This window comes from Bos mutus, chromosome 4 (genome assembly GCF_027580195.1).
Source record: "Bos mutus isolate GX-2022 chromosome 4, NWIPB_WYAK_1.1, whole genome shotgun sequence".
NCBI lineage: Eukaryota > Metazoa > Chordata > Mammalia > Artiodactyla > Bovidae > Bos > Bos mutus.
Window position 1 is genome coordinate 64531684 of NC_091620.1, and position 19707 is coordinate 64551390.

The window sequence follows — 19707 nt, forward strand, 5'->3', positions numbered from 1 at the left end:
CCCAAGTCATCACAAATGATAGGACAAAATTTCTTTAATAAATGCCCTGTTTGTAAAGCTTACATTTGGTATCTTAATTCCCACAGTCCTTAATGTTGCTATTAACGCTTAAAAATCCCTCATGTCACATTTGCAACAGAATTACTTTATTTGCTAATTTTTTCTTTGTTTAATAGTGTTATTCTTTCAGTGGATATTGAGACTAAGTGATTTTCAAAAAATTTTTTAAAGTTACAACTCAAAATATCTGTGTTTCATCTTTTGTTTATACTGTTCACAACTCATTGCATATCAGAATCAGCTGAGGAGATTTTTAAAAATCTGTGCCTGCAACCCAACCCTGACCAATGAAAGTGTGGTCTTATAGGAGGATCTGGGCAGGAGTGCCTTAGTTTTCCCCTTCTGATGTGTACCCAAGCTTAAGAAACACTGCTTTACACTACTGGCTTTTACTATATCAAAGTATGGATAGTGAGAAAATATATCCTTCAGTAACAATACTCTGCTATTAAGATGGACGGGGAGGCCTGGCGTGCTGTAGTGCATGGGGTCGCAAAGAGTCGGACACGACTGAGCAACTGAACTGAACTGAAGATTTTCTGTGGGGTGGGAGGAGGAGAGGGTATACATAATCATGTAGGTTAGCATTAATGTAAATTTTATAAAGATTTTACTTCTGCTCCTGTTAGGTCTATAAAACAATTAATTTGTATTTATCACAGATATTACCAATTCATACATCAATGAATTTAAATTTACTGATTTTTTTTTAACTGAAAGGAAATCTAGATGCTATTTAGGATAAGAAACATTAATCTTCTCTACCTTAACAGCTGTATTGTTGATTATAAAATTGATGGTGTTTATTAAGACTTAAACCTGGGATGGTAAAATGTTTTCCAATTGCACTATGTGGCAAATTGCCCCAACAATTATTGTAAATGCAAGGACAATAAACTGCATTGCCAAGGACACCAGTTGGTTAGACCCCACAAAAGAGACAATTAGTCTTGAGATGACAATGGTAGTGATGAGGTGACAGTTATGGAAAAAAACAGAATATGCAATGTAATGACTTAAATATATCTGTGGATAATACTGATAGTTTAATGTGTTTGGAGTTTATAATATGTAAAATAATGTTTTATAAAGAAAGATCAAAACCGCATACATTCAGGTCTTCTTTTTTCCTTATTTGCTACAAAAGTGAAGTAACCTGCAAGATTACTTTTACTGTCTTTCCAAATCATCAATGTGAAATGATTTGCTTAATTTATTAAGGGCATTGATTTTATGAAGAATATTTTCTTCTCACAGATATCAATGTACATAAACTTATTCAATATTACAATATTCATAATCTATTGTTGGAGCTTCCCTCGTAGCTCAGCTGGTAAAGAATCCACTTGCAATGCAGGAGACCCTGGTTCAATTCCTGGGTCAGGAAGTTTCCCTGGAGAAGGGATAGCCTACCCACTCCAGTATTCTTGGGCTTCCCTGGTGGCTTAGGAGGTAAAAAATCTGCATGCAATGTGGGAGACCTGGGTTCGATACCTAGGTTGGGAAGATCCCCTGAAGGAGGGCATGGCAACCCACTCCAGTATTCTTGCCTAGAGAAGCCTGGCAGCTACAGTCCCTGGGGTTGCAAAGAGTTGGACATGACTGAGTGATTAAGCACAGCACAGCAGTCAATTGTTAGGATAACTGGAACATTTTGAAAATAAAATCATGATAGATACAATAACACAACTGCACCTTCACCAAGACAAAATTGCAACTCAGTCCTTCAGTAGCAAAGATGGATCTAAAAGATAGGATACAGAGATTTGGACAGCCAGAGAAAGCAGAAAAGGGACCCTAAAAGAGTTGATGCCAAAGATAAACTGCCAATGATGTGTTTTCATCTGTACCTATGCTGTACTCCCTCCTTCTCTCAGAGACCTTGTGAGTAGTGATGGATCCTGTGGGAAATAAACCCAAGAATGTACTGGAGACCTGAAAAGCATGAAAACCTAATGCAAACAGAAGGGGAGATCTTGGATATCCTTAGAATATTTGCAGTGGTTGCTTTGTTCAGCATGGAGCTCTCTCCCCCCAGATTTCTTCATGACTGTCTCTCTTCAAGTCTCTAATCACTTATCATGAAGTAGTCTTTATTTCTTATTCTTCTTGTTCTGCTCTGCTCTTTATATTCTCAATTGCATATATCATCTTTCAAGATAATTTGCTTAATATTTATGTTTATTACCTATTAGTTTTCCTTCCATTAGAATGTAAGCTACATGAGGACAGGGATTATCATTTTTTTTTTCCATTGATGTATCTCTAGTACTCAGAACAGTACCTGGCACATAGTAGGTGTTTAATAAATATTTGTCGAATGTATGAAGATCATTTATTCTAGTTACTAATCTTTTTTCTACACCCTTTTAATATGCAAGCTGAAAAGCAAAGTTAGAACTTTGCTAGTAATACTTTGACCATTTCTTTTCATCTGAACCAGGATCAATACCCTCTCAATCTTGGTATTATAGAAAAACCATACTGGTGTGATTTCCACGTATCCATCCAAGAGGATAAAGACTGAAATACCTGGACTAACCTTTTTAACAAAATTAAAACATACACGTTAGATTTTGAAGGAAGAATTTGGGTGAAAAAACAATTATAGCAGTAAATTTCCCCTAAGTATCACCAGAATAGTAAAATAAATCAGCCATGAAATAGTATAGAAGTGTCTAAATAAAAAATAATTAGTAGCATAATATGTATATGTTTATTTACATTAAAGATGACCTATAGCAGAATTCAATTATTGATATTAAAAATGAGAAAGGATAAACTCTACATTTTAAACATTCCATACATATAAAACAGTAATAAAGTTATGAATGTAGAAACTCTATGTCCCTTCTTATGAACAGTGACCTAGTTCATGCTTTTCTCTCCACTTTTCTCTGATTTATCCTGCATGCACTTTCTGAATTGATATAGCTAAAATAATACTTCGTCCCTGAGCATAGGAACTAAATTCAAAATCCTTGGTCTAACAAGACTGTGCAGTTCTTTCTCAACCTTGTTCTTCAAGTTTGACTCTCATAATTCTTTCTATTCCAGGCAGTCAAATTGATTAACAAAATCACCTACTTATCTATTTGCTCCTGTGTCCACAAATATTTTTTATTCTGTATAAACAGTCTCTTAACTCTTCTCTACCTACCCATTTCAAGATTAAGTTCAATTCCTCTGTGATACTGTTTCTAATCAGGGCAGCCTGCAGTATATCATTTCTCTAACATCTATGTTCATATCTCCTATGATCTCCTCTGTCTGTTTTATTCCATTTGGCACATACGGTCTTCTCATGTTCATAAATATTATCTGTTAACCAAATTAATGCTTGAAAATAGAAGCTAACTAGAAGAAAACAAGGGCTCCATAATTTCTTTATGATTAATCGGCTTAATGGAGCACAGGGAATTAGAGACCTTAATCACAAAATAACTTAAATCACAAAACAACTTTTCATCTTATATATTTCCTGAACTTGATCAAACAAATCCCTTGTTGCCTAAATTTCTTCTTATGTAAATGGAGTGGGCCTTATTGATTACAATGTATAAAAGGGTTCTAGTGGAAGATAATTTTATATCACTTAAGAAATAATAAGAGAGATATTTGAAACATGCATTCCTTAAGTTTATATAATTAGATATTTCTGAATAAAAGAACAAGCTCACATGTTAAAGTAGTAAAATATCATAAATTTAAAGCTGTTGATGGGCTACAGTCCATGAATAAGATGAGAGTCCCACTTGGTTTTGTAGACAAGTTCTAATAAATGTTATAGATGCTCAGATAAAAACTGAAAGAATGAAAGCAAATTGGTCCAAAATTACCATAAGTAGTCAAGAGATTCTCCAGAAACTGAAGAATAACACAGAAAAAAAAAAACTCTTATAATCACACCAACATAATTTTGAGGGTTTTTGAAAAATTAATGTCCTCAGAGGTTACAATTAGTCACAGACAAGTATATTCTATTGTACTAAGAAAGACTACCCCTCTTCAGTCTCACAAATGTCATTTTCAGTAGGAACCCATCCATACTTGCATACTGAAAGTTAATTGGACAACAAATGTAGATAATAAAACTTTAATTTTCAGCATTTCATTAAAACACTTCTTATGAGAAAATGAAATATAACTACTTAAAAATACCATGCATTACCTACTTCAATAATACATTTATACTTTGGATGGAAACTTCAGGTTTAATATAGTAAAGCTCTTTAGAATATTAGGAAAATTATAGTAAGACTCTTAGGAAAACTATGAGATGACAGTTGAGGATAGTGATTTCAAAGATTATTAATATATCATTATACATGGGGTTTACTATTATTTTGCCATATAAAATATGTAATTATTTATGCTAATTTCCTAAAAATATGTTTCCTAATTCTTATATCATAAAGAGAAAAATACTATAATTAAAAACTGAAAGCATTATAATATAGTGATAACTACTATTTCCATCTGAGCTTGTTATTTTCACAAAAAATTTTAAATTTACTTTATATTGTGCAAAAATCAGTAATTAGCTACACATCAGAAAGTTACCATTGCTTATGGTTTTCAATGATAAATGCTTTTACCTACAAGAATCAATGCAACTGGACTATTATATAGTTTACAAGAATATGGGACATCTTCATACTATTCCTATAACTTTTCTTTAAGTGTAAAATATATAAAGTAATTGTTTAAAGTACTCAACAGAATGTAGCAGATTCATTATTTTATCTTTAGGTAGGTTTTAAGGTTAACCATTTACATACACTGCATTATTTCTCTTTAATTGCTTTTGTTTTTATGGTTTCAAATAAACAAAGACAAAGAATCTGCAGTCTCAAGACAGGGAGGACATGGTTTAGGTGTTTAGGTTTAGGTACACAGGAGGAATCTGGTAGAGGCAAAAGACCCAGTCAAAGGAAGTCATTCAGGTAAAGAAAAGGAGACAGAACAACAGCCAGATCGGAATCCACAGGTGTCAGAATCAGTGAGTGCAGCAAGCAGCAGCGGTAGAACTAACATGAATAATCAGTATTGGCCATGGTCCTGGCAAAAAGAAAGAATGAATGACTCAGTTCTGATCAGTGGACATACAGTATCTGTTTTTGGTCTTTTGTTACTCAACCTGTTGGATTTTTCTATTTTCCCACTGGTCTGGATCGTGGCATGTGTGTGTGTATTTTAAGTTGCTTTAGTCGTGTCTGAGTTTTTGCAACCCTATGGTATGAAGGAAGCCAAAAGCTGACTAATGGATATTTATTTGGGATATTAAGATTGCATGACATTACAGAATAGTAACATTGTAGTGACTCAGTGGGCTTCCCCGATGACTCAGCGGGTAAAGAATCTGCCTGCATTGCAGGAGGCACGGGAGACAGGTTTGATCCCTGGGTTGGGAAGATCCCTTAGAGGAGGGCATAGCAACCCACTCCAGCGATCTTGCCTGGAGAATCCCACAGACTGAGGGTCCAGGCAGACTACAGTCCAAAGGGTCCCAAAGAAAATGAGTCAGTTCTTTAGAAGACAAGAAAGAAGGGAAGACTGAATGATCCTTTAGTATCATATGCTGCTAAGTCACTTCAGTCGTGTCCGACTCTGTGTGACCCCATAGACGGCAATCCACCAGGCTTCCCTGTCCCTGGGATTCTCCAGGCAAGAACACTGGAGTGGGTTGCTATTTCCTTCTCCAATGCATGAAAGTGAAAAGTGAAAGTGAAGTCGCTCAGTCGTGTCCAACTCTTAGTGACCCCATGGACCACAGCCTACCAGGTTCATCTGTCGGATTTTCCAGGCAAGAATACTGGAGTGGGGTGCCATTGACTGTATTAACTTATTTTTCAATTTGATCTTTCTTTGATATCCTGGTACCTGAAAGGAAATTTAGACTGACTACAAGATGTTAATATGGATGATATGTTCAATTCTAAATTCAATTTTGAGTCAATTTAGGCAACAAATATGCAAATATTCAGAGATAAAGTTCCCTCTTATCTGTTGTTTTTATAATATGTAAATATGGTTTTTGTATACTTTATTCTTTATTTTTAAAATAATGTTTATTTATAATCAAATGCACAGTCATTACTTCTGTGGCAACGGAATAGAATATGAGTGCAGAATTAACATGAGTTTGCAAAAGAGAAATCGCATCATCATTTCTTATGTTGATAATTCTTATTTGCATGACTGGAATGATGTCTATGATTTTAAACAAAATATAGAATAAAGGAAGAGGGATTAGGATTGAAGGGGAAATTTAACTTTGGTTTTGGACATAACGGAGTTAATTTGCCACCTGGGTATCCAGATGGAGATAACCAGAAGGCCCCTGAGTTTTAAAGATTGTGAAACCAATAAAACAACTCATCATTAATGTTATAATAAGCATAATTCATTCCTTAATTATTTAGAATGAATACTTTAGGATTTTACCAGACTTTATGGTTATCAGGTTTAATCAGTATTTTTCTTAGAGCTTTTCCACATGAAACCCTTTGTTAGTTACAGTGGGGAATAATGCTTAAACTAATATATTATCACTGACCTCAAGGACCTTGCAGTCCAATCGGGAAGATGGTACACACATAAAAGTTTCTGAAACTTTTGAAAGTGCAGGGAAAGGCCACTGTTGGAAAGGTAGTATTGACAACACTGTGACTAAACATATATAAAGGGGTATAAGACAAAAGTCTTCTTCCTTAAAATAAAGATATCTGATAAACAGTAAAGTTTCACTGAATGTAATTTCTTTGCCTATAAGTTACATCAGATGCAAACATGGCAAACATCAACACTTTTATTTAAGGAGTTGTTTTATTTTGCATCATGGGGGTAGCTACTCTATGGGAAAATATTGCCAGAAATGTAGGTATTTTAAGGAAGCTTGTCAAAGCCATGAAAGGGCAAAAGCAAGTTGCCTAACATGAATAAATCAGCCACAGGAGTAGCCCTGAACTGCATGAGTTTTATGATATTTGTAAATAAATGCCTTGAATATTTGTATAACTGCCATGGTCTCAAACCTAACTTGATTTACCAAAGTTAGCTTTGAATGAGGTATTATTACTAATACAAACAGTATAAAATACTGGAAAATTACTATCTTTGTGAAAAGTGAAAAGCTCATGTATACATATATGTGTACTTTCCACCAAAAAAGCAATGCATCAAGGATGACTTGAACGCAGGTGGGCAAAATTACTTATTCTTTCTCCCATGTTAGAAGCTCAGCACAGATATTGAATGTATAAACAAATATGAAGGAAGCTCAAGAGTATCAGGAGAAGGCAATGGCACCCCACTGCAGTACTCTTGCCTGGAAAATCCCATGGACGGAGGAGCCTGGAAGGCTGCAGTCCATGGGGTTGCTGAGGGTTGGACACAACTGAGCGACTTCCCTTTCACTTTTCACTTTCATGCATTGGAGAAGGAAATGGCAACCCACTCCAGTGTTCTTGCCTGGAGAATCCCAGGGACGGGGGAGCCTGGTGGGCTGCCATCTATGGGGTCGCACAGAGTTGGACACGACTGAAGTGACTTAGCAGCAGCAAGAATATCATGCTGAAGTGATTATTTTATTCATTCATTTTATGTATATATTGACGTGTTTAGAACTTTTGAAACCCAGGTGGTGCTGGTGGTAAAGAATCCTCCTGCCAATGCAGGAGACATAAGAGATGCAGATTCGATCCTTGGGTTGGGAAGATCCCCTGGAGGAAGGCATGGCAACCCACTCCAGTATTCTTGCCTGGAGAATCCCATGGACAGTGGAGCCTGAGGGATAGTCCATAGGATCACAAAGAGTCTGACATGACTGAAATGACTTAGCACACACATGTTTAATTTAATAAATACATTATCAACTAGATTGACTATACCAATACTCTGTACATATTAATTCCTTCAAACAATACCTTTAAAATTGTAACACATTGGAGAGAGTAGCATGGAAACATATACACTACCATATGTAAAACAGATAACCAGTGGGAATTTGCTGTATGACTCAGGGAACTCAAACTGGAGCTCTGTGACAACCTAGAGGGGTGGAATGTGGTGGGAGGTAAGAGGGAAGTTCAAGACGGAGGGGACATACGTATACCTATAGCTGATTCATGTTGATGTATGGCAGAAACCAATACACATTGTAAAGCAATTATCCTCCAATTAAAAATCATATATGGGAAAAAATTGTAAACACACATAGACACAATCAATAATTTTAACATATTCAAATGACTTCTGTTTGTAGACACAGTATTAACCTTTCTACAAAATGATACTTAAATTTAATCATTGAAATTTAAGATAGCTTAAATTTCAGTTGGAAGTATTACATTTGAGTTTTATAAATCTATTCAAACTTTCTTTTCAGTGTACTCATAAAATTATATTATTGAATGAAATTGAATTAAAAATTAGATTTCTAGAAAATAGTAATGATTATTCAAAATTATTCATTATTTGTCTAAGAGAGCTTCAACAAATCTAATACAGCTAACTTTACATGTAGGATTGAGGAATAAATGGAATGATCTTCTGAAGTACTTTTAATTTTGTAATTTAGTAAAATAAAGTCTATTCCCTTCTCTGACTTCAACAGGAGTTCAATAATCAGGACTCAAAGGTAAAGGAGGTAGGATTGGGAGCGCTTCTTAGCTAGCCTACTCATCCATTCAGCTTCCCTAATAACCATGGTTCTGGCAGTGCACAGTCCTTATAATAGTGCTGTCATTCACTGCTTGGTGATGATCTTTTTCTTCTTTGACTTTTGCATTGAAATACTACAAACTAGCTTATTAGTTTAATAGTTAGGAACTCGAGGGGAGATCTAAGTTTATTGAGCTTATTTGACATAGCAAATAGAAATCAGTCACATAAACAGTGTAATTCTAACTTTAAGTAAAAGGATAGGAACTCCAACATTTATTTCAATTGAGAATCAGCATTAAAAATGACAAGATTAAAGACATAGAACAACAGGAATGACTACATGAAAGATATAGAATTTCCTGAAATAATACTTTACTAAAGAATACAATATCTCCAGGAGATGTTTAATAAGAGAATATTATAAGCATTTGGTTTGGGTAGTTTTCAGAATAATTTTGCCTGAAAGAAAAGGATAGAATTAGATGGCCTCTCCTACAATACAATTCAAGGAAGACTGTTCAGATCAAGTGCTGTATTAGCATTGGTAAAAATGATTATAATTTCATTTACACTAAAACACAATAGTCTTATATACATACTCAAGATTACATCTGAGGATCATATTTTTTTTTTTCTGCTTGTACCTGAATGTAATTTTAAAATTTGGTGAGATTTTTCAATTGGTAAAATATTCAAGATATTTAAGTAGTTACAATATATTATTTTAAGATTAATCACCAGGAGGAGATCTTATTAAAATGAAAAAATACTGTTTTATTTCCTATATGGCTTATGAAGCTGAAAGTTACCCAAGCAGTTCTATGTAATCTGTAATTGTGTGAAGACATCTATAATAATTTTTAAAAGTGAAACCAGTTTGGGATTTTTCTTATAATTTCATCATCAATAGGTTAGCTTTGTATTATGGTTTAATTCTGTAAAATAAGCAAAGTACCATCAGTGTTAAATGGGCTATAAAATCTGTTTCACATAATTAGTAAAAGCATCTACAGTTTGGCATGCTTTATAGATTTAAACCTTGGGGATATTTTGATCTTTTTTACTTTGCAAATTTCAAAAGGGGTGAATGAAATTCAAATCCACAGCTGCACACAGGACAAATCATTGTCTTACGATGTTTGAATCCCATTTCTAGTTGTAATTTGAATAGCACTGGTATGCAATACAGACAGACTGTTTTCAGGGTTAACTATAAGGGGAGGGAACAATGAAATTTCCTAAGACAGGTTTTTTTAATGAACAGTTGGTCTCTGTTACTAAACAGTGCTGTGTAACAGTCCAATGTGGCAATTTATTTCTATTTATCATAAAATCTTTAAACAGCAGGATGGTCTGATTAAGGTTTCCAAACCAGTTACTATTTATATGAGAGTGAAAGTGTTAGTTGCTCAGTCGTGTCTGACTCTTTGCGACCCCATGAACCATAGCCCTCCAGACCCCTCCATTCATGGAATTCTCCGGGGAATAATACTGGGAGTGGGTTGCCATGTCCTTCTCCACGGGATCTTCCCAACCCGGGGACTGAACCTGAGTCTCCCAATTGCAGGCAGGTTCTTAAGTGTCTGAGCCACCAGGGAAGCCCAAAGGTTTCCAGTGTTTTCCCACTGGGGAATCGAACCCTGGTCTCCAGATTGACAGGTGGGGATACTCACCACTATACTAACAGGAAATTGCAGTATTATTTATATAATAGATAATAATACTACCGTGCCAGTTACCCAAGAAAAGTTATTAGAGAAGCAGAATAAAAACCTGAAAAGATTTGAGAGCTATGTCCTGAGGACCCTTTTCTTTTTATACAGTGGTGGTGTACAGAAAATGCTTTAAAAGCAGAGAAATGATTAAAATTCAAAGGTGTATAATATATCTTCTTAGAGGAAAAAATTATATCAAATTAAATTTCACTCTCTATTCATGTTTATATACAGAGATGATAAAATGAAACTGTATAGCCAACTCAGTTTTTAGTCCAAAAGAACCATCTTAAGAACTACCTTAAGGAAAAAACATGTTGTAGTTCATTAAAAAAAATACCTAGTTTCTGACTGATGTTCCAAAAATTTTTTGTAGCCCAGAAGTTTCTGGAATTTGGGAATCATTTTTCCCCCATAGTAGCAATACTATAGAATATAGTTTCCCTAGTTAGTGCCCCCAAACTTGTTGAAAAATCCATAATTCTAAAACGTGTGTGTGTGTTAGTCACTCTGTCGTGCCTGACTCTTTGTGACCTCATGAACTGTAGCCCACCAGGCTCCTCTGTCGATGAGGTTCTCCTGGCAAGATTACCGGAGTGGGTGGCCATTTCCTTCTCCAGGGGAACTTTCCCACCCAGGGATTGAACCTGAGTCTCCTGCATTGCAGGCAGATTCTTTACCAACTGAGCTACAAAACTATGGATTTATACTAACCTGGGTCTAGGTAGCAGGAATGATATTGAGGGGAAAAAAAAACATTTCTCCATTAATTTTGGTCAAAGGACTAGCCATATACAAGATTTTAAAATATGGAATTTATCACCAATGCCATTTTGAGTATCTACAAAGTGTCAGCAACTGGGATAGATGTTTATATATGTTAGCTAATGAATTTCTCATAGCAGCTCTGCCAAGTAGAAATTATATCCCTTTTTTACATCTGAATAAAATGGATACAAAGTGTAATTTATCCAAGTTCATACAGCTACTAATTAGTAAGAATGAAAGCCCAAATATGCCCTACTTTACTGCTTACACTGTTTCCAATATGCCTTATTGCTTTTGGAATCCTCCTTCCCTCCCAAATATACACACATACTCCAGACCCCCTGGGCCCTCCTGCTTCTGTGGAGCTCTTACCAGAACTCTGTACTCAACTCTGCCCATAGTGCTCTCTTCTCTAAAATTATCCATTTCCATTGTCTCAATCCAAACTCAAAGCCCATTTGTGCAGTTGACTTTAATTCGGTATAAGGTAGGTATAGTCCCTTCTGTCCTGGAGGTGTCTGTATTCAAGAAGAGGAGTTTTGTGTGTGTGTATCGTGTAAATGTGTGCATACGCATATAAACACACACATACCTATATCTGTATGATCTTTTAAGTCTGACAACACAGTGGGCAGTCAGGCCCACTTCAGGTGTCTGCCCTTAAGGTAACTGCCCTTACACTATTCCTGTTGGCCTGTTGGGGTGAAACCTTGGAACAAGGACAGGAGTCATGGTCAGCAGAATTGGAAGAAGGTGAAAAACTTGTGTCCCACTTCACAATCATCTTTTGCCTGGAGCTTTATTGGCCCCGTGTTCTTGGCCCCTGCTCCATTTTTACAGGCTGCAGATGGGCTTCAGGTGGGAAATTAGGCTCGTAGAGATCCCAGAGGATCCATTTGAGGCCTGGCATCTATAGTGATCCCCTTTAGCTAGGGCTTGAGAGAAACTCTTGAGTGATGAGACCCTCTTCTTCTCTCAGAAAAGGTTCAAAACTACTCTAGGGAAAGTCAAGGCTTATAGGAATATGGATTTCCCATAAGACCAGGAAGCCACAAAGCCCTGGTAGATCTCCAAGGAAACTCTAAGCTAGTTGGCTCCTTGTTGTCAACCAGCCGGCAGTTTCCAAACAGTCCTCTTGACGGGTCCTGTGCAGCTGTGTTTTATGTTTCCATGTGGCCTTGCCAGAGGTCCCTCCCTTAAACAGACCAGGGTTCCACAATTAGTTAGGACTCAAAACAGGTTGGTTATGGAATATATTAAGTCCTAAAGGCTTCATGGGGCTATTTACACTTCTTTGGACTATTTCCAGGACTCCAGATTATACTGTAAGTGTAAATTAAGGAAGTCTCACAATGCTATAGCTCTGACTGGAACATGCAATGTGAGCATATATTAGGCACCATTTTCCAGTGTTTTTCTTGGCCTCATTTTAACAATTTACCACCCTGAAAGATAAACTCTCTGTAATCTTCAAGTCATACTTTAGAAAGCCTCTCTCTCATTCCTGTTCTTGAATGTGCCTGTTTCTATTATTCTTCAGGTACTGAAGAGTGATCTTTTTTTTTCCTTTGGCCTTGAAATCTTTCAGGAATTTATTTGCATTCACCTGGCCAAGTTATAAATACCATCCAACACCTATATCATGCCATTTCATTACTTAAAATAATAAATTGGTTTCACTTAATAAAATACAAGACCATATGAAGTCAGTCTGTGTACCCAACAGTTGGGAACATTTAGCAGCTGTTGGTAGGGAAAAGGATATGCTGAAAAGGTCAGTCCCCTGGCCAGTACTCAAGACCAGTTATTGATCACAGATTTGAGAAAACTCAAAATGTAACGTAAGTGGTTCTTATTTTTCATCTGTGGCTTCCCTTGTTTACCTGAAGAATCTGAGCTTGGCTTTAATGTTCTCTCCCCTCACCCCCTCTGCTCTCAGCCCCTGTGAGGACTGTTTCCTTGGGGCCTCTGGTCTTCACTGAGTCATGTTTCCAACCTTGTGCCTAACAACACAGTACCTGAAACACAGGCCCTTAATAAACACTTAGGGAATGAATTTTGAAACCCTAACAAGAAGACTATGATGTCAGAAGAAATAACACAAGTCCAAGAACCAAGAAATTAGCTGAACACAATTTGATAATAATGATGGCAATTATATTTGAGTTTTGATAGCTATATATGTGCCCAACACTTAACTAGAAGCTTTAAAAATATAATCTCATTTTATGTTAACTTAATCATCACAAGACTGGACAAGCACCATTGCCCCTATTTTACATATGAATAAATAGCGGCTTTAAGAAGTAAAATAATATGTCCGTAGCCACATAGTTATTAAGTGAATATTAACTGGGATAAATATGTATTATGAATATTATAAATATGTATTATGTATTATGAATATTATAAATATGAACTGGGATAAATAACATTTGTTCAATGCCTCAATTAAGCCTTTTTTAACCCTTTTGATCTAGTCCTTATTTTTTTAATTTATTAAGCATGAAAATTTTAATAGTCATTAAGATCTTTTCCAACTTTAAGATGTTCCAGATATCAGGTAACATACATCTCAAGAAAACTGACAATTCAGTGGGTTTCCCTTGTTGATTAAAATCCTGAAAAAAAAACAAAGAAAATTGCTCTCCAAAACAGAAATTTCAGAAACTTTGAAAAGAAAGAAAAGAGAAACTTTTGGATAGTTTGGGCCTCCCTAGGGTTTTTTAGATCCACCTAAAGCTAGAGTTAGCCTTGGCTTTTTACAGGAGTTATTATTTTCTGATAACTTACTATGTGCCATACACTAGGCCAAAACTTTGTATGTATTACTTTACGGAAATCTCTAACAATCTCTATTAGATTCTAATTGTTATTCACAATTAACAGAAGGGATATTGAGTTTAACTTGCAGAAGGTCACACAGCTAGCATGCAGTGCAGCTTAGACTCAAACCCAGATATGTTTATCTCTGAAACCCAAATTTTAACTTTGGAGGTATATTGCTTCTGCATGTTATTTTTAGTTTATTTATCTAATATATCTAATATTACTTACGTCAATTTTATTTAATTCTTTTGGTCACTTATTTTGAAATAATGTTCATGGGACATAGATCAGCAGTGTGCTTAGTTTGTTTGCTAACACATACTCCAGTACTACATATGTGGTGACACTTATCAAGTATCTCATGATGCATGCCTTTCAGTGCAATTAAATACCTCTGGGTCACTCTCGGTCACATGCCTATGAGTTACAAATTCTCTTTTCCTCCCCCACTAGATATTTCTTTTGATCCAAAGGGGATAGATTAATAAGAATAAAGAAAAACCAAAAACAAAAAAATCAGACAACCACATCAATGTGGAGGTTTGCAAACTCTGACCTGAAAAAATCTTCCATAGAGAAGACATCATGCCTAGGGTGACTGACATAACAGAAATCCTACCTCACTAAATGTGTTCCCACAGTTCATTCTGTACTGTTTAGAAGAGATTCTTGATGCTTTTAGAAGATACAATCTCTGAGATCCTGAAAGCAAATTAACTTTGGGATCAAGAGGAATTCACTTTAGTTGCTACTCTCTACGTTAAGACAGACTTATTTTCAGTCTAACTCTGACTTATATTACATACTATTATTAATCTACCTGCATATATGAAGTAAAAATTGACACATATTTCTCTTCTGCATTTGTCTTCTCAAACAACTGACGGCTAAATTAAATTACAAATTAAATTACAAAATTCTGTAACTTTTGAAGGGAGGAAGATATTTTAGAAGCTGTAACTTTTTTGATCAAATAAGTGTTAGTGAATTTTTGCTTTAGCCGAGTACACATTTCGTAAAGAAACACTAATAAGATGTGCTATTTTTCCTTAACCAAATTCTTCACAATGAAATCCAACTGCAATATTCATTTAGAAATTCGATAATGCTCTCTTGTGTGAGTTTTAGGAATATTTGAAACCCCATTGCATATAAATTATATCATGGAAAAGCTGTATAAATATTCTATTATGGCACATGCTGTTCTAAGGATCTGTCAGGATTTCCTTTATACACTCCATTTTGAGTGGTATATAAATCAGATGTAAAAATTCATGTTGGACTGAAACTTAGCACAAAAGGCCTTCTCCAGAGGCAAATGCATTTTTTTTTTTTTCAAAATGTGGTTTGAATTATGTTGGTCATTTTTAAGTTATAGAAGTGCAGAAAATGTATTTGTGGTTTTGAAGGAGAGAGATTTTTTCCATTTTTATAACTCATTAGGAAACTTTACAGGCCTTTAGACCATTTTGTGGTTTAGTTCTTCTCAAGTTTTTCCCCAAAGCAATATTAAAACTTGAATGGTGTCCGCTATGAACCTAACAATTACTGTTCTGAATATAAATGTGGGTATGGATATATATCCAGTTATACATATCTTAGACTAGGAGAAGTTTCAATAATATCAAGACTGGGGTAGATTAGGCCTAGCAGTTATCCATTTTTGTCCTTATGTTCAAGTCAAGTTTGGTCTATCAAAGGAATCCTCTATCTTTACCATAGTTCAGCTTGTAATGCTTATAATTTTAAACTGCATTTCTAACTTGCAGAAAAATCCAGAGTTAAACACTCCTTCTTTTATGAGAGCTTTGACAATACGGCTGTGCCTTTTTTAAATTTTGCTTTTCTCTAATATATAGACCAAGTTGCAGCCTATACATTATTCACTGATGATGATTTTATTTGTATTTAATATGTGTATGTTTATGTATACAAATTAGTTTATTAAATAGTGTTGAACATATTTTGTCTACATAGCTAACATGTTGCTGAGTGATCTCATAAACATAAATTATTTTAGCACACAGATTATGATTTTATTATTTCTCAATAGCATCAGTTAAAACCTAAGAAATTTATTTGGACTGAGAAAGACAGCACAACTCACAAAGTCAGGTAAACCAATCTTTAAATTACTTTAAAGGATAATGAAAACAGAAATATTTTATATGATTGAATTGTTTCACTTACATTATATTTAGTTCATTAATGCATTAGAATAGCACATTTAGTGGTTATTATTTATTATCATATAATAGATCAAGGCATTAGAGCATGAAAGATTAAAAATTTTCCAGTGTAATTCTTTATGTTTTTATTTAATTCCACTTAGAATCTGGATGTCTTGATTCCTAAAACAGTTCCCTTTTCATCATATTACACTATTTCTGGTGCAGTTACTAGAATCTTTGGGTCTAATGACAGTTAGGATGGACCATCCAGAAAATAATCAAGCTTTTGCCTGTGGCTGGTAGAGCAATGTGATTTTCCTTTGGGACACTCTGAGGAGCAGGAGACATCCATCTCCTCCTGGATGTTTTATCTACTCACCTACTGTCATGGAAATGAGCCAACTCTACAATAGAGAGAACGAACTGAATACCCATTTATTTTTATTTTATTTTATTACATTAACAGGAGAGCAAGGTTACTAATGAAGGGTCATATCCCAAATCTCTAATCTATAAAGCTAATATCCTTATTTCTACTTGGGTCATTTTTTTTTTTATTCTGCTCCATTTACTTTTACTAAATTATACTACTTTGTGTTCTATAATGTTACATTTGGTTATAATTATAAATTTTTATGGATAATTCATATACCACTCATATACTACTTTCTCTTAGCTTATCACTAAAGTCATCATAGCTCTTAAAATGTAACTAAATATGTGTTACTCCAGACATCCCTATACAACTAAATGTCATTGAAAAGTTTGAGGGGAAGTCTATGAATTTCTGAGCACTAGGTACATATTGAAACACAGTTTTATGCTCATCAGAAATGTTTTTAAGTACGGCAATAGTATTTAAAATATTAAACATAAATATACTTTAAATGGCAAATAAACAGTTTTACATGTTAAGAATCTAGATTCCATTGTTTGAATTTAAGCAATTTATAGCTCATTAGGTAGGAAATATACATATTGCACTCCCCGTGCTATCTGTTACATTATACCCATATTTTCCTTATATCTGGAGGAGAGATGACACAGTACTATTATCCAAACATCACTGACCTTGTTAAAGCCCAGCACCATTGCTTTATACATAACAAGACTATGTTTTTAAACAGTATGGCTATTTCTTGGTAGTGAAATAAAGAATGACTTTTAAAAACTTTAAAATTATGAAAAGTAATGATGTAAGATATAGCCTCACCTTGATTTTACCTTTAAGCAGCCTTTTATTTGTCTATTAGGAACGTCTTCCTGTAGTTTTTCAGGCTCCGGCTCTTGTTCTTTCTTTTGACAAATCAATACATAATTTGTGCCATTATTATTTGACCAAAATGTACCAACAGAAGTTTCATAACGTATACAAAACTCAACTTTACTGCCATCTTTTTGGTAAGGAGGAACCAATGATATCTTAAAGGAGAACTGGTCAGTTTCACCATCACATGAATTTGGAATATATTCTGCTAATATATCATAATATGACTGCCAGTCATCTAAGGACATTCTCACATATACTAACTTCTCAAAAGAAACATTCAAAACTCGAATAATGCCCTTCATACTTGTAGATCCAGGAGGATACTCGGTTGATTCCAGTATTGCTTTCTGTACTTGAAGTTGTTGCATAAGATCTTCTTTTGAAGAAGGCAAGCCAAATTGTGGAGATAAAACATATTCTTCTGTGTGGAAAACGTCCTGCCTTAAGTCAAAATCAGCTGAACCACTCGGTAATTCCCAGGAATCAAATTCTTTAACAGACACAAGATTGAGTCCAAAGGTATCAGCAAATGAAACTCTTCTTGCACCTGATGGTGGAGAGTCCAGGTAAAGGTCTTCAGATGATTCAGAACCTCGTCTGCTAGGTTGTGGGGAGAATCCAGGTCTGAAGGTAGCTTTAACTTCTTCATCTTCAGAAAGAGAATCAGATAAACTAGGAACTTCTAAAAAGTTATCTTTGCTAATCTGACTAGGTTCTTCAGAAGGCTCCATTAGGCTCTCTGATATCAAATAAGGGAGAACTGTATAACTAGTAGAGGCTGATATTTGAGACACTGAGGCTTAAAATAAGTATAAGGTTACAGTTGACATTGCAAAAAGGAGTCAGCTCTATAAATAGGTCTGATGGCGTGTAAACTATGCTTGCTTGCCTCCAAAGGCCTTTAATATGATAGCATCCACATTAACTCTCGGCAGCATGTTTCAGATTTAACTCTTAATTTTTAAAATTGAGTGTGTTTATGAGTTCTAAAGAGACATCTTAAATCATTTTCTGCTGTGTTCAAAAATCTGAAACTTTAGAATAAAATATTACTTTAACCTGTTGATATTAAAAATTAAAAATTGAACCATTTATTTTAAAAGAGAATAAAAATAGTATCACAATACTAAATATGTAGTTTGAGTTCGATCCATCCATTGAAGAAGGCAAAGGAAGGCAGGAGAGAATAAGAGCATTTATAGAATTCGAAAGATCCAGTATTTAATAATAATGATAGCCACCATTGATCATGGACTTATGTATAATGTAACTCTAAATGGTTAAATAAGATGCTGGGAGTTCTGAGGAAAGAAACAAGATTTAGATGGAGAAGGTATCATTTGAAAGAAATCATGAAGGGTAGGTAGGACATAGACATGTAGGGTTAGAATGAGGTAGATTTTCCAGGTGGAAGAAATAGTGTAAGTTAAGGTGTAAGACAAACAATTAGTCAAATCTGTTATTTCAAACATTAGTAAGTTTCTTTTAATTAAGTCACAGAAAAATATAAACAAGTAATATGTTAATGACTTGAAATATAAGTAGGCAGTGATAAACCTGGTCCAGGAATAAAATATTTATGTAGAATAAAATGTTTGGCAAAATGCCATTTTATGCTCACAAAGCAGAAGTTAATACCATGACATGTTGGGGTTCTATGTGAATTTTAGAGTGTGAGCAGCCTGTTTAGACTCTCATATTTTTGTATTAATGTAAAATCTATTTTGTAGATAACAATTGGGAAATACCTATAAAAATGTAAACATACATATGCTTTGACCTAGAAAATGCTCCAGCTACAAATTTGCCCTATCAGTAAGGGATAAGTCTGCAAAGATGAATGTAAATATATGTTCATAATAGGACTGATTATTTTAGAAGCTATCTAAATATCCATCAACAGGGAAATTGACAAATAATGTTATACCCATTCAATAGAATATTTTACAGTCATTAAAAAGGATAAAGTACCAATTTATGTGTTGATGTGGAAAGACAACCAAAATCACTTCTAAGGAAAGAAAAGAAAGTATGCGCAGATACGTACATAGAAAATTACTGGAAATACACAAAAGAAACTACTAGGAGCAGTTATCTCTAACCACAGAGGTTGAAGGTTTTAAGTGAAAAGGACTCATTCATTTCACTTTATGGTCTCTGTATTATTTGAAATACTAGCCATGACCACGGTTTTTTTTTCAATGTATTTTCAACTCAAATAAATTGT

General features: G+C 34.7%; 1 protein-coding gene and 1 long non-coding RNA gene across 4 annotated transcripts in view; one reads left to right on the plus strand and one right to left on the minus strand.

Annotated features, from left to right (window-relative positions):
• The window catches only part of PPP1R3A (protein phosphatase 1 regulatory subunit 3A), a 40556-nt gene extending 22323 nt beyond the window's left edge, over nt 1–18233 (minus strand). The window contains exons 1-2 of one of the 2 annotated variants that reach the window (XM_070369569.1): nt 17785–18030; nt 17424–17506 (exon numbers count right to left, since the gene is read on the minus strand). In XM_070369569.1, coding sequence (XP_070225670.1) covers nt 17424–17506; nt 17785–17895 — 194 coding nt within the window. In that variant the 5' untranslated portion in view covers nt 17896–18030. Of the gene's footprint in view, nt 1–17423 lie in introns of both variants that reach the window. The other variant, XM_005899508.3, reaches the window with a different exon arrangement.
• The window catches only part of LOC138987627 (uncharacterized), an 84660-nt gene that overhangs the window by 7057 nt on the left and 57896 nt on the right, over nt 1–19707 (plus strand). The window lies entirely within an intron of this gene.